Raw genomic sequence first — 25,242 nt, 5'->3', positions numbered from 1 at the left:
CCCCTCCCCCGGGGCGCAGCCCCTGAGGCCCGCCTCCTCCCGCTGCCACCGCGCCGGCCCGCACCCTGGCCCCCTCCCGATGTCCTTCCCCTTTGTCTTTCTGTGTCTCTGTCTCTCCCTTTCTCTCTTTGTCTCTGTCCCTCCGGAACACGCACGCACACTCACTCACAGGTGTGCCCCACACCCCACACTTACGCCAGGTCACACACACCCCTCCTGTGAGGCCCGTGCAGCTTGTCCCCCCATCACACGTGCTCTCCCACCCTGTCACAGCTGCCCCCCGGGGTCACCCCACCACAGACGGCCCCCCTCACATGCAGGTGCCCGCCACCTCACTGTCTCACAACACCCTGGTGTTCCCCACAGAGTGTCCTACAGTGCCACAGTCACGCGGCCCCTCAAAATGTCACGCAATGTCTCACAATGTGTCAGATGTCACGTCATCCCCAGTGCCACCTGGCACAAGCACAGATACACTATCTTAGAGTATCAAAGGTGCAAACGGAGGTTCGCCCCGTGTCACACACAGTCTCTCAATGTGTGTCCATCACACACATTCACTGTGTCAGGGTCTCATACTGGGACATGGAATTACTCACACGACATCTTTGTTGAGCACTGTCACTCAACAGCACATGGTGTTACACGGTGACACGCAGTCCCACTTCCAGGGATCCCCACATACACACTCATGCTCACTTTTGCACAGTCTACTGGTGTCACACACAATCTTACACCATCCCTCACAGAGTGTCCCCCCCACACACACCCCATCATGCAAACGAGCTCCTGCTGAGCCCCTCACAGTCCCCATTACCCTCAGCTGTCACCGCCCTCACCCAGCAGTCTAGTGTATTGCACACTTACACGGGCACAAGGTCTCTCACTCATGTTCTCATCTGCTTGTGCCCTGCACAGTCACACAACCCCTGGAGGGCTGTCACAACGCTGTGAGTGTCTCACTATCCCACATGATCTGTGTCACACAGAGTCACATGGCTTCTCACAGTTCACCAGTGCGGTTGACATATGCTGTCACACTCACACGGTCCCTCTGTCACACCTATTCCCCCTGGGGCCTGTCACACCGACTTCCCACGCCCCTTCTGGGTGTGTCATACTCATTCTGTCTCACCCTCTGTCACACACGTTTGCCCGCATGACACACACAGGCCCTCATGTCTCCCCACGTTGCACACTGTGCCACACAATCTCTCGTTCCTTCATAGTCTCAATGTCACCACCAGCCCCACGAATAGTGTCTCAGGCAGAGCCAGCCTCTCAGGGTCCCACGCAGTCACCTGCATGTGATCTTTCCCATCTCACAGGCACAGCCGCACACAACCTTTCGGCGTAACACGTGGTTTCACAGTCACACCCTGTGTCTGGTGGTCACAAAATCTCCCCAGGTCACACAGCCACACAACAACCTCTAGCGTCACGCACAATCCCAAGGTAGTACACGCTCATACTATCTCTCGGCGTCTCACGCCATTCCCCGGTGTCACCCAGGGACACTCAGTGTCTCTCCTTGCCCTCGCACACCCCTGTGGGCGCCCACACTCAACCCTCCGGGCCTTCTTGCGACAGCCCCCGGATGACCACACGGGGGCGCTCGCGGCCCGCCGCGCCAGAGCCGTAGGCGGAGGGATATTAGGGCGGGCGGGAGAAGCACCCCCGGGAGGGAGACCCGGACGCTGCAGGGCGCAGGGGCTGGAGGCCAGCGCGAGAGACTGAAGCTGGGCTGGGACAAGAGAAATTCAGAGAGAGGTGGGGAGAGGCAGAGAGAGTGGCAGAGAGAGACGCAGAGACAGAAATGTGGAGAGATTGAGACCTAGGGACTAGGTGAGAAAGAGACAGGGGGTTGCAGAGACAGAGACGTGCCGGGTATAGGAGAGACACACAGGAACGTAGAGAGCCAGAGACAGCCAGAGACACAGAGGCGGACAGTCCGGCTCGCACACCGAGCAGCCCACAGGGGCTGGTGGCGGAGGCGGGGCCTCGGGGAGGGGGCGGGGCCTCGGGGCGGGGGCGGGGCGGCCGGGGCGGGGCCTCGGGGGGCCGGGGCCGGGGCTGGGGGCCGGGTTCCGAAGGGGCGCGTCCCGGGCGTACCATTGGGGGCGTGGGCCGGAGGAGGCGTGCCCCGAGGGGCGGGGTTGGGGAGAGCCGGAGGTGCTGCAAGGAGCGTCTCCACGCAGTCAGCGGGTCCCAATTCGCTTTTTATCGCCTAGACGGGGAAGCGAGAGGGGCGGGGAGGGGACAGCGGGCCGGGTGCCTGGTGGCGATTCCATCTGAGAGTATCGGACCCTGACTCCCCCGCCGCCAACCCCGCAGGAGACACGGGGCCAGGTGGGGGAAGGGAACCGGGCTCACATCTGGAAAGCATCAGGCGCGCCGGACGTGCCAGGGCCCCGGGCCCGGCTGCGGAAGGGGGGGAGGGGAGCTGGGGCGCCCTCGTCCCCCCCCTTAGCGGGGTCTGCCGGCGCCGGGGAGGGGCCTGGGCTTGCGCCGAGCCTCTGCGCCTCCCGCAGCTGGTTTCCATCAGCAGTTTTTTGGCCCGGGCCGCCCCCAAGGAGGAAACCCAGCTTAGAGTGGGGGAAGACAGGGTGACGACCCAGGCTCCTATTCCCCTCCCAGACGGCAGCCAGACGCTGGGGGACGGGGGAGACGGACCGACGGACGCTGCTTGAAGCGTACACAACCTGCATTTCTCGCCCGAGCTGCAGACCCCAGCCGTCTCTCCACCCCACGCATGACTTTAGTTTCCAGGTGTGCAGTGTGGTGTTGTGCTGCAAAGGAATCGCCCCAGCCTCGTGACAGCCTAGGATCAGTGGTATTATTGTGACCATTTTTTGGAGGGGGAGACTGGGACCCTGGATTCGGCTTCAGTTCTGGCTTGAATTATTCAAGAAATGTGCAGTGAACTCCAACAGTAGGGTCAACTACCCAATCGCCTGCTGTATATTCCCAACTGGAGGTCTGGTGGGTCTCACACGGCACTGACACTGAGCTCCATCGGTTGCACCCGCCAAACCCTCTTCTGCAGCCTCAGCCATCTGAGAGTAAATCTTTGGGGTCATTCTTGACTTCCCTCCCTCCCTGGCACCCCAACTGACATAGTAACAAATGCCATTAACTCCAGCTTGGGACTGTCCTGGGTGCCCAGTCACTTCTCACCTCCTCTGCTGCTCGCACTCTGGTCCAGCCACATTCCTCACTGGCTTCCCTCATCCTGGTCCCCACAAAGCAACCAGAGGGACCCTGCTTGAAATAATCTCCCCAGATAATAGCAAGTGTTAGCAAGGAGGTGAAGTTGGAACCCTCACATACCGGTGGTGGGAAGTAAAATGGTGCAGCCACTGTGGCAAGCTGCCTGGTAGTTCCTCAAAAGGTTAAGCTCACCATGTGGCCCAGCAATTCCTTCCCAAGGTATCTACCTAAAAGAAACGAAAACATACGTCCACCCAAAAACTTGTACGTGAACGTTCATAGCAGCATTATTCATAACAGCTCCCAAGAGGAAAAAGCCCAAATATCTATCAACTAATGAGTGGAAAGATTAAATGTGGTCTGTCCAGACCATGGGATAGCTTTGGCAATAAAAAGAAATGAAGCACTGAGACGTGCTGCCTCAGAATAAACTTGGAAAACATCATGCTAAGTGAAAGAAGGCGGTCACAAAAGGCCACATATTGCATGATTCCATTGATATGAAATGTCCAGAATGGGCCAATATATAAGGACAGGGAGTCAGACTAGTGGTTTCCAGGGCCAGGGGATAGTGGAGGATTCATCATGGTGAGAGTTGCACAACTCTGTGAATCTACTAAAAGCCACTGAACTCTATATTTTTTTTAAAAAGATTTCATTTATTTATTCATGAAAGACAGAAAGAGAGGCAGAGACATAGGCAGAGGGAGAAGCAGGCTCCCTGTGGGGAGCCCAATGTGGGACTGGATCCCAGGACCCTGGGATCACCCCCTGAGCCAAAAGCAGATGCTCAATCACTGAGTCACCTGAAGCGTCCCCGAACTCTATATGGGTGAAGTCTATGGTAGATGAATTATATTTCAGTAGAGCTGTTAACCTTTTCACCTCCCTCCCTGCCCACCCCCCAAACCTAAGTCCCTCTTGTGCTCAGCATTCTCCCTCAAAGTAAAAACCGAAATCCTCGCCAAGGCCCATGCGGCCCCACACAATGTGATGGACCCTACTATTCTCGGGCCCCCACTCTAGCTATTCCCACCACTGTTGTCCGACCCCCAAGACCTTCACAAGCTTCGTTCCCCACATCCTTCAGATCTCTTTTCAAATGACACTTTCTTAATTAGACCATCCCAATCACTCTATGTAAAATCACAGACTCCTCTGCTCCCCCATCCCACCCAATTCCCTCATATCTCTGCTCAGTATTTCCCCATAGTCCTTACCACCTTCAATAAATCATAGAATTTATGTATTTATGTCAACACCCCTACCCCCCTCCCCAGCTCCCATCCCTGTAAGCAGTTCCTTTTGCACCCTTCTAGGGATAATCCGTGTAGTGAATAGGCTATGCAGGTCAGTGCTTAAGAACATGGATGGACTCTTAGGCAGCCTGAACTTAAATCTGGCTTTGCTACTTACTGATTTACTTCAGGCAAGTTACCTACCACCTCTGTGCCTCAGTTTCTCCATCTGTAAAATGGGTATAATAGTATCTATATATCTATCTAATATGCTGTCCACGTTGTGAGGATTAAATGAGTCACTGAGATTAGACTCTGGCATGCAATAAATGCTCAATTTATTGGGACGCCAGGGTGGCTCAGTGGCTGAACATCTGCCTCTGGCTCAGGTTGTGATCCTGGGGTCCTGGGATGGAATCCCACATCGGGCTTCCTTCAGGGAGCCTGCTCCTCCCTCTGCCTCTGTCTCTACCTCTCTCTCTCTGTCTCTCATGAATAAATAAATAAAACCTTTTTTTTTTAAATGCTCAGCTCAATTTATTGTTAGCTTTTTTGTTTTATTTATTTATTTATTTTTAAAGATTTATTTATTTATGATAGACACAGAGAGAGAGAGAGAGAGGCAGAGACACAGGCAGAGGGAGAAGCAGGCTCCAGGCAAGGAGCCCGATGCGGGACTCGATCCCTGGACCCCAGGATCATGCCCTGGGCCAAAGGGAGGCACTCAACTGCTGAGGCACTCAGTCGTCCCTGTTTTATTATTTATTTTTTTAATTTATTTTAAGATTTTATTTATTTATTCAAGACAGACACAGAGAGAAAGAGAGACAGAGACACAGGCAGAGGGAGAAGCAGGCTCCATGCAGGGAGCCTAATGTAGGACTCGATCCCGGGTCTCCAGGATCACACCCTGGGTCGAAGGTGGCACCAAACCGCTGGGCCATCGTTGCTGCCCCAACTGTTTTATTTTGTTTTGTTTTGTTTTATTTTTAAAAGTAGGCTCCATGTCCAACGTAGGACTTGAACTCCCCACCCTGAGATTGAGTCACATGCTTTACCGACTGAGCCAGCCAGGTGTCCCGCTGCTACCTTTTTTTTTTTTTTTTTTTTTAATGAGTAAGCACTAAAATCTTAAAAGAGAAGGAAGATCATCCTTTTGTACTTCAACTATTTTGGCTACTGAGTGGTCCAGTAGCCTTACACAAGTCCCTCCCCCTTTCTGAGTACAGTTGCCTCCCTTATGGAACGGAGATGGGGCAAATATTCCCAAAGGCCTGACAAGCAATCACTTTTCCTGGCAAACGTTCAAAACTGACTTCTATTGATTGGTACTCTACAGGAACTTTTTTTTTTTTTTTCTGTTTTGTTCCTTGCTATTTCCCCACTGCCTCCGTGGGCACTAGACATGCAGGTGAGCATAGCAGGTCTGCTCTCTGCTCTCTGAGTTCAAAGCTACAGAGAGGTGGACCCACCCGTGTAGACACAAAGGTCAAAGAAGCACAAATACCATTCTTCAGACTGTAGTGTCAGGAGGAGTTTGGGTCCTAGCCTTAGCTCCCTCCTCCTTGCTGTATGATCAGGGTTCTAATGGACCCTCCCCAAACTTCTACTTACCCATCCATGAAATCGGCATGATTACTGAACTTATCCAATAGAAATATGGGCAAAGGGTGTGAACAGGCAATTCATAGAATTAAAAGTGGTTCAATAAACATACAAAAGTATGTGTTGCCTCAAGAAAACGGGGAGTGAAGGGCACCTGGGCGGCTCAGTGTTAAGTGTCTGTCTTTGGCTCAGGTCGGATCCTGGGATCGAGTCCCACATAGGGCTCCCCTCAAGGAGCCCACTTCTCCTTCTGCCTGTGTCTCTGCCTCTGTGTGTCTCTCATGAATAAATAAATAAAATCTTAAAAAAAAAACAGAGGAGACATGCTAATTAAAACAACACAGTTTTCCCCCATAAGATTGGCACAAATGTTTGGTAAACAGGTGGGAAAATGGGCATCACAGGGGCGCCTGGGTGGTTCAGTCTGATTAAGCGTCTGCCTTCAACTCAGGTCCTGATCTCAGGGTCCTGGGATTAAGCCCCACATTGGGCTCCCTGTTCAGTTGGGAGCCTGCTTCTCCTTCTCCCTTTCCTGCTCCCCCTGCTTATCCTTGTACTCTGTCAAATAAATAAAATCTTCAAAAGAAGAAAGAAAGAAAGAAAGAAAGAAAGAAAGAAAGAAAGAAAGAAAGAAAGAAAGAAAGAAAAAAAAAAGAAAGAAGGAAGGAAAGAAAGAAAGAAAAGAAAGAAAGAAAGAAAGAAGAAAGAAAGAAAGAAAGAAAGAAAGAAAGAAAGAAAGAAAGAAAGAAAGAAAGAAAGAAAGAAGAAAGAAAGAAAATGGGCATTTCAGAAATTGCTGTTGTAAATGTCAATTGAGGGCAGTCTTAGTGGAAGGAAGTGTGGCAGTGTCAATTAAATGTTCTTAAATAGGGGCACCTGGGTGGCTCAGTCAATTAAGCATCTGCCTTCAGCTCAGGTCATGATCCCAGGGTCCTAGGATCGAGTCCCACATCAAGCTGCCTGCTTCTTCCCCTCCCTCTGTTGCTCTTCTTGCTTGTGCTCTCTCTCTCTCTGTCAAATAAATAAACAAGATATTTTTAAAAAATAAAAGTTTTTAGGGGATCCCTGGGTGGCGCAGCGGTTTAGCGCCTGCCTTTGGCCCAGGACGCGATCCTGGAGACCCAGGATCGAATCCCACGTCGGGCTCCCGGTGCATGGAGCCTGTTTCTCCCTCTGCCTGTGTCTCTGCCTCTCTCTCTCTCTCTCTCTCTCTCTGGGCTCCCGGTGCATGGAGCCTGTTTCTCCCTCTGCCTGTGTCTCTGCCTCTCTCTCTCTCTCTCTCTCTCTCTGTGTGTGTGTGTGTGTGACTATCATAAATAAATAAAAAATTAAAAATTTAAAAAATAAATAAATAAAAGTTTTTAAATGAGCATACTCTAATGACCAAGCAATTCTATTTCTAGGAGTGGAGCCTCTGGAAATGCATACATGTATACACAGAAGTATGTACAAGGACATTATTGCAGCAAAATCCTTAACAGCAAAAGAATTGGGAGAGCTGACATTCTCACAGTGGATTCCTATGGAGCTATTGATAATACAGTGATGGGAGCACCTGGCTGGCTCTATTGGTAGAGTACACGACTCTTAATCTCAGAGTCATGAGTTTAGGCCCCACGATGGGGGCAGAGATTACTTAAAAATAAAATTTTTTAAAAAGTGGCAGGAAAATATGTCATCTAAATTTAGATGAAATGGACAAATTCCTAGACGAATATAACTTAGTAAAAACTGACACAGGAAGAAACAGAAAAGCTAAATAGTGCTATAACCATCAAAGAACTCCATTTTTTTTTTTCTTTTGAGAGAGAGAGAGATAGAACAGGAGTGGGGGTGGAGGGGAGGCAGAGGGAGAGAGAGAGAGAGAGAGAGAGAGAATCTTAAGCAGGCTCCATGCCCAGTGTGGAGCCCAACTCCAGGCTCAATCTCACAACACTGAGACCATGATCTGAGCTGAAATCAAGAGTCAGACAGTTAACCAACTGAGCCACCTAGGTGCCCCTAAAAAATCCAATTCTTAATCAAAATCCTTCCCATTAAGAAATCTCTGGACACAGATGACTTAATCCCACCAAAAACAGTGATAAACAATGTAAATATATAACTCAATTTATATAAATATATATGGTAGAACTATACGCATAAGTATTTAATGGTTAAATATTCATAGAGTTATTCAGATTCATATATGTAGGCAAACAGATAAACATAATCAACCTGATGATGAGGACTTTGAGAGGAGTTTGGGGTTGTCCCTTCACCTATATTTTTATGAAACCATGTTTATACTCAAACACAACTGAATCAAAGGTCAGATTCATTGTAGTAAAATAGCCGGTGGTAGGAAAATGAGGTTGAGACCCACCCTGAGATTTGCCGTCTGGTTTTGGACACTACTATATTCAAAGCAAACAGGAGTCACTCACTTAATGTTAGTCCAAAGGAAAACCACATCTCTCATTTTACCACAGAAGAAGAGCCCACCACATATGTAACACTGTGCATTTATTTACAAAGAGGTTAGAGAAACACACAGAGTCTGGCCCCCCTGTGCACTGGGGAGTCACCATCGTCATAATAAATACAGTAATTTTAAAAAAGAAAAAAAATACTGGATTGGAACAGCTGAGGGTCTTCCTGGGCTCCCCCACTCCCTCTCAGCAGGGGAGAAAGGGGGGGCACCTAGATAGAAGCCATCTTCCTTCCCCTCTCTTACCTCCTAATCCCCTACAACTGTCCAGGGATAGAGGTGAAAGAGTCTTTCTTTCCAGGTGTTACCACCTCCTAATTGACCCTCAAAACCCCAAAGTCAGTGCTCCTTCCTTTTCCAGGGCACTCTGCAGGCACCACCTGGGTCAGACACGGAGTCTCTGACCATGGTGCCAAGGGGATATCCCAAGAATCCAGGGACGTGGACGGGGGCACTTTGTGAATGGGGGGTTGGGGGGAGACACCGCATCTGGGCATGGAAAGGAGGAATAAGAGGGTTCAGTGACAGAAGTGAACGGGAACAAACGGACTAAGCGTCTAAACTAAAACGGGGAAATTCAAACTGAATTGCCCCTTCTGCATACCATAGTACACCCATTGTACAGATGAGGAAAGTGAGGCCCAGACAAAGGGAACTTTCTTGCCCAAGGGCTGCAGAGCCAGCAGCTGACTGTGTCAAACAGGGCTCCTCCCCCATTCCTCCCTATGGTGGAGGGGGAGCCTTTTCAACCAAGACTGCAGTGGATGGGGGGCAGTGAGGAAGGGTCTTTGGAAGCAGAGAAGATGGTGGTCTTTGGAAGGGAGGTATGGAAGGGCCAGTGACTGGGAGCGTGGTGGTGCAGAGGCCATGAAGGGGGAGCCCAAGCAACTCCCAAACTCACACCGTAGTCATGACCTTGAGAGAACCCGAACGGAAACGCAGTATCTTTTTCTTGAGTGCGTGAGAAGCCTTGATCTTCACGAAGACTTTGGCGGGGCCCGCGGGCGCCCCTCCACCTGCGCCACCCCCGGGCCCGGAGGCGGCGGTGGCCGCCACCAGCTGCTGCGGCCACACCAGGCCACCGCTGCCGTCCGAGTCGCTGGACGCGGAGCTGAAGGCCGGCGACTCCCCCTCGCTGGCGCTCGACTCGCTCTCCCCGTAGCCGCCGCCAACGCCGCCCGCGGGCCCCCGGCGTCCCAGGGGCCCCAGGCGCCCCGCGGAGCACTCGGAGTCGCTGCCCGCGCAGCCGTAGAGGAGGCGGCGCGGAGGGGCTGACGGCGACGGGCCGGGCCCCGGGCCGCGGGCCGCGGGGGCTCGGGGCCGGCCGCGGCGCCCGTCCGCCGCGTCGATCTCGGCCGTGGAGCGCCAGCGGCGGCAGGACCCCGCGGCCTGAGCCGCGAGCGTGGGCGCGGGGCCGCGGCGGGGCCTCGGCGGCCGGGGCTCTTCCCGTTCGGCCGTGGGGTACTTGGGGGGCCCCGGGGGCGCCGCGGCCGCGCGGCCCAGCAGACTGGTCTCGGACTGAGAGCGCGCGGCCTTGCGCGCCCTGGGCGAGCCCCTGCGGCCGGAGGCCTCCGTCACGCGTCCGCGGCGGCCGGCGGCCCGGGGACGCTCCCGGGGCGGGGACTGCTCCACGCTGCGGCCGCGGGTCAGTGGCGGCGCTTTGCGGCGCGCCGCGCGCCCGGGGAGGCCGCGGGTGGCGGCCTGCGCGCCCGGGATGTACTGCGCCTTCACCAGGCGACCCTCGGCCGGGCTGTCGGGGGGCGACGGAGCGGCGGGCGGCGCGGCGGGCTCGGGCGCCGGCTCCGACTCCCACGGCGGGGCCCAGCCGCGGCCCAGGGCGGCCGGGCTGGCGGGGCGGCCCCCCGCGCGCTCCACCGGGGGCTCGGGCGCGGGCCGCGCGCCTCCGGGGGGCGGGGACACGTCGGGCGGCCTCTGGCGCACGCTGTTCTGGCGCCGCGGGCCCCCGTCCGCGCCCCCGGGACTGGTCCGGGGCTGGCCCGCCCCCCGGCGGCGGCGCCTGCGCAGGAGCGCCGAGATGTAGCCGTCCAGGGGCCGCCCCGCGCCCGACGGGTCCGGAGAGTCCGCCGGGGGCCGGGCGCAGGGCCGCGGGCTGCGCAGCGCCACGGCGTGCAGGGGGCTGGGCGTCAGGAAGGGCCCCGCGCGGGCCCGCCGCTCCGCGGAGGAGCAGGCCTCGGGGCCCGCGGAGCCCGCTGCCGTATTGTAGGGCGCCGAGTACGATCGCGGCACGGCGGCCCGAGCGCTCACCGCCTCCGGAGCGCTGGGGCTGGCGTCTCCTGGGGAAGGAGGCAAAAAAAAAAAAAAAAAGAAGGAAGAGAGTGGAGGGACTCGAAGCCCTTGCTCCATGAGCCTAGGAGGGTCAAGTGGCCAACCCCCGTCCTCTTCTGCTGTCAACCAAACCTCTGCTCTCCCCCCGCCCCCTTATACCAGGTTCATGACAGAATCTTCCCGAGGCCCTGAGTGGTGTGTCCTGCCTCTGCCGCTTGCCCTCCATCTCTAACCCCTCTTTTCCATAATTATGGGCCTTCAGCTCCACTGACCTCCTGGAAGCACCTGCCAGTCACGTTCCAGCCTCACGGACCTTTGCACTTGCTGTGTCCGCTCCCTGAACACTCTTCCCCGAGGGTATCTGTTTGGCCCCCTCCCTCACGTACTTTAGGGCGCCACTCAGGTGTCACACTCTCAGTGACGCCCTCGCTAGCCATGTCTCCTAAAATTGCATCTTCGTCCCCAGCTCAAAAGGGGACCCCCAGTTGCCTGGGAGGCTCAGCGGTTGAGCGTCTGCCTTCGGCTCAGGTCGTGATCCCAGGGTCCTGGGATCGAGTCCTCCATCAGGCTCCCCATGGGGAACCTGCTTCTCCCTTTGCCTGTGTCTGTATCTCTCATGAATAAATAAAATCTTTTTTTTTTAATGAGGGGTGTCCTCCCTAGCCCCCTTCCCTAACTTTCTTCTCATCCTACACATCTATATCTTATTTATCTTGTAGATTATCTGTTTCTCCCACTGGGAAGTCAGGTTTATGAGGACAAGGGTGTTTTTTTTTTTGTTTGTTTGTTTGTTTGTTTTCCTTTTCCACTGTGGTATCCCTCACGGTGCTAAGCTGGCACAGAGTGGGAACTCAGAAACTTACTTGCACACATGAACAACAGCAGTTTCTGCTTACCGAGGGGCTACCATGTGCCAAGTCCAATGGCAATAAGGGCTGAGGCTCCCTGAATATGTAAAACTTCCCTCTGAGGTAGGTGCTGTTATTAATCCCATTTTAACAGATGGAGAAATAGAGGCCCAGAAAGATGCAACATGCTCAAAATCACACGGAGAGGGAATGTCACAGCCAGAATTTGAATCCAGGTCAGCCTGACTCAGAAGCGTGTGCTCAGAACCATTCTCTTACTGTCCATTCCCTGGCTCTCGGGGCCCAACCCCACCCACCTTACCTAGGGACTTGGGCCTCTCGCTGGCATAGATGCCCCGGGGTTCAGAGGGACCCAGGCGTCCATAGGAGCCAGATCCAGAGAAGCCACTGTCCCCACAGAAGGTTGAGGGTGGTGAGTCTGGACCTCCTGTGGAGCTGGGGTCTTCATAGAAGCCTGGATTTCAAGGAGAGGAGGAGAGAGAATCAGGGGCCTGGGTAGGGAAGCCAGTGGTGTAGAAAGAGACAGAGACAGGAGCCTAGGTCGGGGACAGTAGGAAGGGTGGGGGTGTCCCAGGCAGACCCTGCTCCCTCTGCACCTGCTCACCTGAGCTGCGCCCGCTCTCCTGTTCCAGTCCCCCAGACTCCAGGCTCAGGTCTCCAAGCTGCTGGCCCAGGTCCCAGATGAGCCCGGGCAAGGCCTCCTGAGGGCACGAGGAGAGCAGGATGATCACAATGCCCCCCATCCTCTGCCGACTGGTCCCCCACATCTCCCCACCTATGGGCAGAGCTTCACTTTGACAAATGAGGCTCTGATTTCCAAAGTGTAAAAGGAACACTACCCGAGTCCCAGGACCCCCTCAAGATCTCTGTCCCTTCATCCCGTAAGAAGTCCTTCTGACTGTCTAACTCGAGCCCTTCGTGCTGCAGCAGCTACATCCTCCTTTCTTAGGCGTGATAAGCTTCCGAAGGCCCCACCCCTTGCCCCCTCTCTGTCAGGTGTTCCCTCTATGGCCCCTTAACTCCTATGAGCCTAAGTTCCAAAGGTCTTGCAGTAAGGGCAGTTTGCTGCTAAAAGTCGGTATCCAGGACCTAGCAGATCCCTTAGCCATTGGCCTGCGTCCTCCCAGTCCTTGGCCTTCTCCTCTCAGATGTTCCCATCTTCTCCCACTGCCCCTTATCATCAGCAAGTCCTTCTGCAAGTCTTCCTTGAGTCCTTCCTGCTGCAGACCGATCCTTTCCCTCACGAGGATATAGTAGGCTGACCACGACTCATATTAACTCTTTGCTCCTGCCCTCAGGAAGAAACCACTGCCCCCTCCCATGCCTATTGGAAAGTCCTACTGCGAGTCTAGCCTGTCTTGGTACTACACCAACGAGCACAGCAGGTTGTTTTGCCCCAGGAACCACATCTTCCTCTTGCCTTTGCTTCTTTCCCACCCCGAGGCCCCCAGCGTCTGCCCTCTGCATCCCCATGAGAAATTTCTATTGAGTCTATCCTGGATCCTTCTTGCTGCAGGGAATGACCATTTCTTATCAAGTGAGAATAAATGAAGGTGAAAACCCTTTGAGGGGAGCAGCAGTGACTAGGGATGGGGGGTGGTGTGGCTAGGAGCTAGAATAACACCGGTGGGGCCTCCCAGACCCTAGGATTTGGAAAACCCCGTTTTGGAAAACAGGGCCAGATCCAGGAAGAGTCTCACATGGGTCTGGGTGAGGCCAGAGGTGGCAGCAGCCACAGGCTGACGGTTGACCCTCAGACAAAAGCGGTTTGTCTGGACGGCAGGAGGGAGGAGGGAGGGAGGGAGGAGGGGCTGAGGGGCCAGGCGCCCAGCCCTGCCTATTTAGGGCAGAAAGACTGGCCGGCTCCCCCGCAGACGCCCCCCCTCCCCCGGCTTCCTACTCTGTGGCTGCTCTGCCCATGCTCACCCCTCCCCCCCAGAACAGAAGCCCCCATCTGGGCTTGTTTATGGGAGGAAAGTCAACAAATCATTCCACTTTGGGCTCCTGCCCTGGGTGTGCAGAGATGCTCAGGGTCGCGTCATCTTTGAGCAGAACCCAGGAAAGCTGGAGAAATGTGCAGTCTCGGGGTGGCCAAAAAAATTCACAGACCGCCCATATGCCCCGTGTCAGGTTCCCCACTAATCGCCCCCTGGCCCACTCTGCTCTAGCCCCGCTGGGCTCCGTGCTGTTCCCCGGAACACTGCCTGGCCTGCTCCTGGCCCAGTCTGGACGCGCCGCCCCTGCATTTCTTCCTGGCTCACTCCCTGGCTTCATTCAGATCTTTGCTTACCCGAGCCCTCCTCTGACCAGACTTTCCAAAATAGCTCCCCTGTCACTTGGCACCCGTTGACCTGCTTTGTCTCCGCCTCTGCCACACAGCGGTAATGACCTCCCAGCTCAAAACGATGCATCAGGTTGTCATTTGGTTATGGTCTGTCTCACTAAATGTCATCCCTGGAAGGCTGAGATTTTTGTCTGCTTTGTTCACTGCAGTTTCCTTCTCTCAACCCCACCCCACCCCACTCCCAGGGTGCATAGCACAGTGCCTGGCACAAGGCAGGTGCTCATGCAAAGTTTGATGAAAATGAATGTAGACGGCAGAATACTATACAGTTGTCAAAAAGGAAGGAGGCAATTTCTATCATCACTAAGAGGGACGCCTGGGTGGCTCAGTGGTTGAGCATCTGCCTTTGGTTCAGGTGTGATCCTGGGATCCTGGGATCGAGTCCCGCATCAGGTTCCCTGTAGGGAGCCTGCTTCTCCCTCTGCCTACGTCTCTCCCTCTCTGTGTGTCTCTCATGAATAAATAAATAAATAAAAATCTTAAAAAAAAAAAGAATCATCACTAAGATACAGCATTGAGCAGAAAAAGAAAAAAGTGCATAGTTCGAGCAGGAGTCAGAATTACCTGAAGGGCCTGGGGTCCACCTCCAGAGCTTCCGATTCCTGTCTGAAGCTCATGTTTTATAAATTCTCATGTGATGCTGCTTAGTCCAGCAGCTGCATTTGGAGAAACCACTGGCATTATCGCTGAGATCTCACCCAAGCAACTGGAATTTGCAAAAAGCAAAGCCAAACTCTACATTTCTTGGTATGTAAACTGCATTGGTAGAGGTAGATGCATCGGTAGAGGTCTGGAAGGATTTACACCAAGGTGACGGCGGCGGTGATCTCTGACGAGACCCCTGTCCCTGTGTGACCTTGAGCAGGTTACCCCAGCTCTCTGGGCCCTGGTTTCCTCATCTGTAACATGGCATCATTCAACTCTCTCTCTTACAGGGCGTTGTGAGGATTCTATGATTTAAAACAGCAGATCCTTTTAAGCTCTTAATAAATGCTAGGTTCTATCATTACATGAAAACTATGACTTTCTAACAAGGAAAATATAAAGTCATGTTTCACTTGTGTAAATAAAAATAAATATAAAAGGATAGATGGGGGTTCCGGTGTCTCAGCGGTTAGGGTCTCCCTCTGGCTCAAGGCCTGACTGATCCTGATCAGTCCCCGGATCGATTCTCACATCAGGCTTCCTGCATGGAGCCTGCTTCTCCCTCTGCCTGTGTCTCTGCCTCTCTCTCTCTGTGTCTCTCATGAATAAATAAATAAATAAAATCTTTAAAAAAGGGGAGGGGATAGATTGTGGGGGGTAAGTTCTGCAGGTCTAATTTCAGTCCTTGTTCTGTAAGGGAAGAGCAAGGGTGAAAGGAACAAACAGAAGAGGCCTCCTCTTCCCCCATGCCTGGACCATCCAACACGGCCCCAATCTACACACTCCCATTGTGTGTAAGTTTGACCCCGTCCCTTCCAGGTGCAAAGCAATGATTCTTCAAAAGACCAGAAGGACCTTGGCCTGAATCTGGCTCCCTGTGTACCCACAATGCCCCTCATCCCTTTCTTTTCTTTCCTTTCCTTTTCTTTTTTCTTTTCTTTTCTCTCTTTCTCTCTCTTTCTTTCGCAAGCCCTTCTGCTGGTGGCCACCCAGTTCAGGCAGGTTTAACATCCATGTGGTCAGGACCCCTGGAGACCCCTTTGCCCAAACTTTTCCAGACCTCTCTTCCTCCCATGCTCACATGCCCCTAGTCTGTGTCCAATTCCCTTTATCTCTATTAGGAAGTCCTTCTGCCAGTCTAACTGAAGTCCTTCTTGCTGGAAGGGGACTCTTTTCCTTGGTGAGAGAGAAAAGAACTCCTACCCCTAACCAGGATTCTTACCTCATTTCTCTGAGATATCCCTGGTCTTTCCCTGCCTCTCCACCATTCCTATTAGAAACTAATCAAGTCTGGCTTCAATCTTTCTTGCTTCAAAGGGAGTGTATTCCTGGGCAGGGTCTTTGGGGTGGGAGGGGTAAGCACCGTAAGACAGAGGCTCAGGGATCCAAGGAGGTGCCCGCACCCTCTTCAGAAGGACCCAGGAACCCCCCAACAGCAGTGGAGTTTATATTTAGCGCTTCTCTATTCCTCCTTCGGTATCGCTGTCTCCCTCCCGCTGCCTGCCACCGCCTCCTCCCTGACGCTGGGACGGAGCTTTGCCTGGAGAGTGTGGGGGGAAGAGGCCTCTCCACTACCACCTCCTGGGGGGTGGGGTAGACAGAGGGGCATATATGGGGGGGAGACTCAGCAGCAGGGATGAGGAAGCTGAAGGGCAGAGAGGGGAAACTGAGGCAGACAGAGGGAGAGCCTGAGGGACAGAAGGAAGGACACAGCTCGCCCATCCCCATGCTCTCTCCCTCTCCTCGTGCGTAGGGTGGGAGGTGCCTTCCCAAGCCCAGCAAGCCTGGGGTGGGGTGGGGTGGGGTGGGGGAGCTGGTGAAGGCCCCCACATCGCGTCTCTAACTTTGGGAGGGGGTGGGGCCTCCCACAGCTGTTTCTGTTTCCCGAGAAGAATGTGCAGGGTCCCACTCCCGGTCGGGGGAGGGGCTGTGCGTGCAGCCCCGGAGTCTGGCGGCAGCCCCCCCTCCCCATTCCCCATGTGGGGAGGGGGCAGTGGAGGTCAGCAGCAGGGAGAGCCCCCTCCCCCGCCGCCCGGGGTCAGGTTTCCCCAAACGGGAAGCTCTGACCACACACAGGCTTGGGGATGGGATCTGCAAGGGGAGCCAGGGTCTGGGGCCTGGCAGGCTGGGGGGAGGGGAAGAGAGAGATAGGGACAGGGACGTGGGGCGGGAAGAGGGAGAGAGATGCCGAAATGCCAAAGGAGGCCAGGGAGACCGAGATGGAGAGACAGAGAGAGAGATTAAGAAAGAAACAGGCACTGAAAGTCACAGAGATGTGGCAGTAGGGAGAGAGTGAGAGAAATCCAGGAAGAGCCGGGGAGAAGCAGAGAATGACAGAGGAGAGAGGGGTGGTGCTCTTGAAGTCGTTCTGGAGACCTCTGCCTCCTTCTCTACCATTAGAGCACTCGGGGAGTTGAGAAGCCAGCCCCCCACGCCGCCTCGACCTGCCTCATCTTGGGTTAACCGAGGCCGGGACCCGCTAGGGAAGGAGGGAAAGTGTCACCGGGGAGTAAAGATCACCGCGGGGTCCTCAAGGACTGCAAGCTTCCTCTCAGCAGGGATCCCTCCCTCCGGAGGCCCGAGGATCCCCTCCCCCCACCCCGCCCCCTCCAGAGATCTCCAAGCACACCGGGACTTAGGGAAGATGGAGCCCTGCTGGCGGGGCCGGAGGGGGGCATGTTTGGATCCCGGCTGTGTGACCTTGGGTGAGTCGCTTGCCGTCTCTGAGCCTCAGCTTCTTTCTCTGTAAAATGGGGACTATCACCCCCCCCTTTCCTCCAGGCTGCAATAAGACAACGCATGCCGAATCCTCGGCCCAGGCTTGACACACACTTAGCACCCAGAGGAATTTTCTTTGGGGAAGGGGCCTGTGCATTTCACGAGGCTCCGGCGGAGGCGATGCAGTCCCCCTTCCCCAGTTTGGGGGCGAGGAGGCCAGATCCCGCCCGCCCGCCGCCCGTACTCCTGGGTCTCCAGCCCCACCCCCTGTCCTCTCCCCCTCCCCCACCGGAACGGGTGTCTGAGCATCCGACCGAGACAGACAGACAGATAGACACAGACGGGGGCGGAGGGATGGACGGACAGCCCCTCACCAGCTGCTCCTCCAGGGCCGCTGCGGCCCGGCGCGCCGCCGCCGCATCTTCGTCCTCCTCGGCGTCCTCCTCGTCCTCGGCCTCGGCGCCCCCCATTCCGGGCTGGGCCAGCCGCAGCGCCTGCTGCACGCGGTACTCCTGCCTCTCCCGGAGCCAGTGCAACTCGCAGAGCCCGGCCAGGCTGCCCTCCAGCCAGCCCCGCAGCCGGCCCCGCTCGGGGCTCACCGGGAACGAGAAGGCCCGGATCATGGCTGCGGCCCCCCACCCCAGCCCGGCCGGGCCCCACGGCCACCCCTCTCCGGGTCCCACCTCCCCGCCCCAACAGCCCGCCTGCCCGCCCGCTGGCCCGGCTGTCACCGTCTCATCTGCATAGGCGCCCGCCCATTGGGCCGCCCACCCGCGCCTTATCTGCATGGCCACGCCCCCGGCGACAGAGCAACCGTCGCCTATTGGCTGCTACCTCCCTGACGAAGACGCCCGGCGGTGCATCCGCGCCCCCCAGCGCGACGCATGCTCGCAGCTTCCTACTCGCTCCGCTTGGGGCGGCCTCGCCACGCCCCACCGCTTGCCTGCCTTTGGGGCCTAGTCACGCCCCCTCTCGCGTCACAATGAAACAAGTCCGCCCTTGCTCCAATGTCATTGGTTCGCGCCCCGCCGGTCCCGCGGCTGGTTCCGCCCCCTTGCGGGCGAGCTCCGGCTACCATTGGACTGTCCGGCGAAAGGGGCAGGGGTGATCTATAAATAGAGAATGGGTCCACGTGACAGGTTGGCAGCCTTTCCTCTCCTCCCACCCCTAGCGACGCTAAGCCGCTGAGGCTGAGCAGGGGGCGGAACGGGTTATTGAGTCGAGCCCTGATTTTGCCTCCTCTTCCACGAAGCCTTCCCAGACACTCCGCTGTAAAACTAGAGGCCAGCTGAGACCGACATCCTCCCCTAAAAAAATGCTTCTAAACGGGACCGGCTTCACCGGCATGTGACCAGCTTAGGAGGGCCCCGCGCCTGGTTTAATATTCTTCTGTCACCGTCTTGAAATTCTTATTTTTTTGAACAAGGGGCCTCGCATATTCATTTTGCACCAGGCTTCACAAATTCTGCAGCCAGTCTTGCTTCTAAGAGTCGGAGATCGGTTATATCCCAAATTCTGGAATTATGAGACCTTCCTGGGTTGAAGATTCTCCGATTCGACCAAAACAGAATCTAAGCGTCTTTTGTCTCCCAGATCGTGTGGGGCATAGCGTCCATCATTCGACGATTCCAGGAGCCTTTGTTCGACGTTCTAAGAGGCTTTGTTCTCAGCGTTCTAAGATGCTCTGTTCTCAACGTTCTGTGGTCCTAAGAGTCTGAGCCGGACTCTGGTTTCCAAGGTTCCCTTCTGGCTCCCCTGGCTCCGCAAGCCGGGCTGGTGCCCCCTCAGGTGGCCAGCCCGTGTCACTACGCCGAGTGTGTGTCCCTACAACCTTCAAGATCTAGCTCCGACATTCATACCCATTTCTCAGACAGATCTTGACTCCCTACAAGCCAGGGCTCACAGAAGATCATGTGAGAACTTCCCTCTTTTATGATCTCCTCTTTTATGGCACCAGAGACATTCTGGTGGTAAGCTGGAGAAACAGGGATAGCCCTTGAGAACAAACACTGGACTAGACTACCTGGGGGTGGGGGGCTGGGGGGTGAGCCCCAGCTCTGCCACTTTCTACCTGTGTGACCTTGGAAAACTTGCTTAACCTCTGTGCCTCAGTTTCCTTATCTGTATGATGGGAGTCAATGCTGTCTACCTTCTGCAGTCATTCTTAGGACTGAGATACTTGTCCAGCACCTTCCGTGTATAAAGAGCCACAGAAGGGTCTGATAAATAAGTACACAATAATCCTAAGCCCCCTCTTGTTTAAGACAGACCAGTGGCTCAGTGGTTGAGCGTCTGCCCTCAGCTCAGGGCGTGATCCTGGGGTCCCAGGATTGAGTCTCACATCAGGCTCTTCACAGGGAGCCTGCTTCTCCCTCTGCCTCTCTATGTCTCTCGTGAATAAATAAAATATTAAAAAAAAGACACACCTAGACTGTCCTTAAATAGCCTTAATTTTCCAACAGTGGGTAGATGATCGGGATTTATGATAGGTGGATTTGGGGAGCTTGCTCTCAAACGAGATTTTCTCAGTAGTTAGTGTCTGGGATGATGTCAGGGTTGGTTTTTCATCTCTGTTCTTTGTGCAAAGCCAGTTGAACCATTTCTTGCGTGGAATGTTGGATCTGGAACGGACTTAGGTTCTGATCACTGGACATTCGAAGACGAGTATTCCTAGGAAGATAAATTAAAAGATTATTATTAATGGTTGAATAAGGGAGTAAAACCAAGATTTGAGACCCGAGCGCAGCCAGTTGAGAGGGTTCCCAGAAGGAGGTACAGAGAGATCCTTGGTTGATGGAGTAAGAACAGCAGTCACAGTTCTGCAGATTTCCTCGGTGGCCTCTTGTTCTTACCGATGACAATGACATATGAGGGGTCCCTGGAAATGAACCAGCAGTAGCTTCCAACCTTAACACACAAGTCCTTCCCTTGGAAGTCCCTAACCAGGGTATAAAAGTTGCCTAAACATTGGGCACCTGCATCGCTCAGTGGTTGATCATCTGCCTTCAACTCAGGTCATGATCCCCGGGGCCTTGGGATCGAGTCCCGCATCTGGCTCCTTGCAGGGAGGCTGCTTCTCCCTCTGCCTGTGTCTTTGCCTCTCTCTCTGTGTCTCTCATGAGTAAATAAATAAACTCTTTTTTAAAAAGTTGTTCAAACATGGTTGGAAGCCATATGAAATCCTCAGAGCTTACTGCTAAGCATTTGGCTTCCTGTTCCAAGCCTCCTTTGGATGCTAATGAAGGAGGAGGTCACAGTCATCCTGGATCTTGCGTCTGCACGGCGACTTTCAGCCTTTACAGAATGTGGCAGATGTCTTATATTTGTGGGGGATTTGGTGGAGGTTTGGAAGAAGATAGAGTGAAGTTTAGACATCCATAGAATGAAGGGGAATCAAAACTGATAAAGGACTTACAGGATTGGCAAGATACCAGAAGCCAGTCCAGCCTCTGACAGGTGGATACTAGTCTGCAAAATCTTTACACATAGAATACACATCACTGGGCAGCCCAGGTGGCTCAGCGGTTTAGCGCCACCTTCAGCCCAGGGCGTGATCCTGGAGTCCCGGGATGGAGTCCTGCATCGGGCTCCCTGCATGGAGCCTGCTTCTCCTTCTGCCTGTGTCTCTGCCTCTCTCTCTCTCTTTGTCTCTCATAAATAAATAAATAAATTCTTAAAAAAATACACGTCACTGGGGGCAATCCCAAGACTCGTGAATAATTGCCTTATTTATTTGAGGGGTCAGAAAATAAACATTGTGGGTTTTTTTTCTTGTTGTTGTTGTTGTTGTTTTTAAAAATATTGATTAAAGTAGAAAACCAAGGAGAAGATGCAGGGACAGGACTGGGACCATAAAATGAGTCATCAGAGGGGTGATACAATTGATACCAAGAGAAATTGTGAGCGGCACCAGTTGACTTGAGATCAGCAATATTTTGATAGCTGGAAAATCTGGGTGAATTCAGTGAGGAGGTGGTTCTTGCCATTAGGGTTGTTACTGTGTCATCTACCACGTGAAAGGTTCAGTGATTCTAGAGACTGAGTCCCCTGCAGGGGCTGTTGGGGAAGTTGGGGAAGCAGCGCAGAAATCCTGACTCATAGATGTCAGGGAGAGGGCAAGTTTTGCTGTGACAGGCATTGAGGGGCGCCTGGGCAGCAGCTCATTCAGTTAAGCATCTGTCTTTAGCTCAGATCATGATCCCAAGATCCTGGGATGGAGTCCTGGATTGAGCTTCCTGCTCAGTGGAGAGCCTACTTCTCCCTCTCCCTCTGCTGCTCCCCCTGCTTGTGCTGTTTCTCTCTCAGTCAAATAAATAAATTTTTTTGAAAATCAAGCGGTGAGTTGGGAGGGGTCTTTGAGGGGTATGTGGGATAATGCTCAATCCATTTGTAACCATCCTATTTCCAAATCAGATCACATGCTAAGGTATTGGGCAATAAGACTTCAACATATCTTTTGGGGGTGTGGGGGGACATAATTCAACCCCTAGCAGGCCTAGAAATCACTGGAGTTGCATTTTAGTCTTCGGGAAAGATGATATTAACAATGAGATATTAAAAAACAACAACGAGATAAATTCATTCTGTGGATGGGGCACCTGGGTGGCTCAGTGGTTGAGCATCTGCCTTTGGCTCAGATCATGATCTTATGGCCCTGGGATTGAGTCCTGCATTGGCTCCCCACAGGGAGCCCGCTTCTCCCTCTGCCTGTGTCTCTGCTTCTCTTTCTGTGTCTCTCATAAATAAATAAAATCTTTAAAAAATTCATTTTGTGGATAAGGATAGCCTTTGGGGGTGATGTCATGTCCTAGATGGTGTACCTGTGACTCACATGGCTGGAATCTGTCCCTAGATACCTTGTGTCCCTGTGAGCAAGGGCCTGGGGTAGGTATTGTCAGTGAGTGAGCTGAGTGAGGGATCATCCACATGTGGGATTCCAGGGGTATTGCAAGGGAAAACCACATGGGGCAAATCAGCCTTCAGAGTCCCCGAAAAGTAAGGAGGGGCTTTAGTGAACTCTTGAGGCCCACCCGTCCCCAGGTATTGTTGACTTTCCCAGGTGAAAAGAAAAAGATTGTGAATCAGGCACAGAGGGACATGAAAGAATGTGTAGAGGAGGTGATAATACAGTAAAATGGGGGAGAGTTTGCTGGGCTTGTTTGTGGCAGGGGGCTGGGGAGTGAGGAAGGATAGTGGGCTGAGATGGACAGGAGCACTCCAGGACTGTGAGACATAAACATGAAATCATAACGTTCCGGATGGAAGGAAAATCCCTTCCCGAAAGATTTCTTAGAATCGTTTGGGAATAAACCGTCCTGGGTAGTCAGGGGGCCTAATGAGTCACAGAGTGACTTAGACAAACATAAACACATGGCGGACTGTGGGATTCATCGTAATCATTGACTGTGTACGGAGGGAGGGGGAGAGGGGAGCCGGGAGATATTTAAGAGGAGGGCGTGGCCCCTGTGTCCCAAACCGGGTAGGATACCCACTAATGGGGATAGTCATTTCCCCTGTGGCTTGAGGGGTTATTTATAGACACAGAGGAGAAAGCCTGCCAGGAGAGAATCCCTGGGGAGATGAAATTTTACCCCTCAACTTTAGTGTCCCATTTTCTTTACAGTCCCTGCAAGTTTGGGGTTGGTGGTATCCGATGGCTCTGATAGGATGGGGTTTCTCATCTCTGATTGTTTAAGTTGTGGGGCCTTACATGACATCATGTGGCTTTGATTTGAACTGCCGTGGCCTCCTCATGATGTTACACGGCCTCATGGAATTCTGTGATCGAGGCATTTTCCCAGCTAACATTATGGGTTTTTAATTTTTTAATTTCTATTTTTTAAAGATTTATGTGAGAAAGAGCGAGAGAGAGAGAGAGAGAGAGAGAGCAGGAGCACGAGCAGGGATGGGGGGGGAAGGGAAGAGGGAGAGGGAGAAGCAGACTCCAGGATCATGACGTGAGCCGAAGGCAGGTGCTCAATTGACCGAGCCACCCAGGCGTCCCACATTGTGAGTTTTTAAAAAAGTTTTTATTTATTTATTCATTTAAGTCATCTCTGTACCCAATGTGGGGCTTGAACTCACAACCCAGAGATCAAGAGCCCCTCGCTTTTCTGACAGAGACAGCCAGGTGCCCCTAACATTATATTTATGATCATATTTCTAATTTCAGGTCTCAGGGTGTTAACAAAACTGGTGGCTAAGATAGGAGCAATGTGGGGGCACCTGGGTGGTTCAGTTAAGTGCCTTCGGCTCAGGCCATGATCTCAGGGTCCTGGGATCCAGCCCCACACCCCCAGCTCCCTGCTGAGAGGGGAGTCTGCTTCTCCCTCTGCCTCTGCCCCTCCCCCTACTTGTGCACTCTCCCTCTCTCTCAAATAAATAAATAAATAAATTAGGGGGGAAAAAAAACAGAAGCAGTAAGATTATTCAGGATGAGGCCTGAGTGCATTCCATGCATTTGCTAGCATGGCTCTATCATGAGATGGAGTTGCCTTTCTTGGATCTTAGACCAATCAGTTTTAGAGGGAGAGCCATTCAGGATGGAGTCCAAGAGACTCCAGTATTTCCCAGTTATTATTAGCTCGAATTATGCCTCAAAGGCATTCTTGTTCATTTGGAGATCCTCACTGACTGAGGTTCATCTGGCCTTCTTCAAATCGGAGCTGTAGCTCTGAAACTAGCCAGCAGATGGACTAGACGACATACACCAGGAAGCCTCAGAGAGTGAGCTCTCAGTATTAGCCTGTTTTTCCAGGGTTCGGGAAAGTCTTTATGGCACGAAAATCTGAATGTTTAGAGATAACTTGTTTAGGTGCCTGTTTCAATCGTTTGCCCTCAGCTGTAGAGTCAAAAGTCTGGGTGAGGGATGCCTGGATGGCTCAGTGGTTGAGTGTCTGCCTTTGGCTCAGGGCATCCCTGTGTCCTGGGATCGAGTCCTGCATCGGGCTCCCCCCAGGGAGCCTGCTTCTCCCTCGGCCCATGTCTCTGCCTCTCTCATGAAGAAATAAAATATTTTTTTAAAAAAGTCTGGGTGACAATGAGGAGCTGGGGGACCAGAGGGCGGGGGTTAAAGGTGCAGTGATGTTCCCTCTGCCTACAACCTCCGGGCTGAGATGAAGCTTGAGAAGTCGTCTCAGAAGACTGGTCTTCTGGACCCTCAGGGTCACTCAAGGCTGCCCCACCCTCCTGGACTCCCCCAGCCCGGCCCTGCTCATTCTGGTCATTACTATCCCCAGACAGGTCTGTCTCTCCACTGGATGGTGAACCCGCTGAGGGTAGAACCTGGGATGCCTCAGTCACTACTGTGTCCCCAGCATCACCCAGCACCCAGTGTATGAACACATTCAGTGTGTCGAGAAGTCATTGCATCAATTTAAAAGAAAATACTAAATATTGTGGATCAAGTTTCCACCATGGACCAGACCTGTGCTAATTGCATTGTAGTTATTAGTAGTTATGATTAGCAGTAACACCACTGACCACAAAAGTGCCTCAAACAAGCCATTGGATGCCTTGGCTCTAAACCCTCTATCCCTCTAGCCACGTTCCTCCATCCATCCTCCCCTTCTGGCATATTCCCTCCAACTAGAACTCTTCTTTTTTCTTCCCTGCCCTCCTTATGCTACCCTCTGTACCTTCCCCCTTGTAGTCTTCCATCCTGGCAGTCCTCCCTCCAGATTGCCTAACCCAGTTAGTCCTTCCAAAACTCCTCCACCTTCAGTCCCCTCTCCCCCACCCTCATCCTCCCCTCCCTCCAGCCTCCTTTTCAGACAGTCCTCTTTCCAGGTGAACTCCATCTCGGTTAGCAACAGATTCATGATAGAGTGCGGTGTGGCCAGAGACCGAAGCCATGGG

The 25,242-nt window shown here is 53.5% G+C and overlaps 1 protein-coding gene across 1 annotated transcript; it reads right to left on the bottom strand.

The window, feature by feature from the left end:
• Positions 1 to 8,541: 8,541 nt before the first annotated feature.
• Positions 8,542 to 19,360, bottom strand: DACT3 (dishevelled binding antagonist of beta catenin 3). The gene is made up of 4 exons (XM_077847651.1): positions 17,760 to 19,360; positions 12,283 to 12,379; positions 11,980 to 12,132; positions 8,542 to 10,817 (listed from the first exon to the last, which is right to left on the bottom strand). The coding sequence occupies exons 1-4, from the start codon at positions 18,171 to 18,173 to the stop codon at positions 9,421 to 9,423; spliced, it is 2,061 nt and encodes a 686-aa protein (XP_077703777.1). The 5' UTR covers positions 18,174 to 19,360; the 3' UTR covers positions 8,542 to 9,420.
• Between the last annotated feature and the right edge of the window lie 5,882 nt (positions 19,361 to 25,242).

The sequence above is a fragment of the Canis aureus genome, chromosome 1 (assembly GCF_053574225.1).
Source record: "Canis aureus isolate CA01 chromosome 1, VMU_Caureus_v.1.0, whole genome shotgun sequence".
Lineage (NCBI taxonomy): Eukaryota > Metazoa > Chordata > Mammalia > Carnivora > Canidae > Canis > Canis aureus.
Note: the sequence above shows the minus strand (reverse complement) of the source record. Positions and strands in the feature narration are given on the sequence as shown.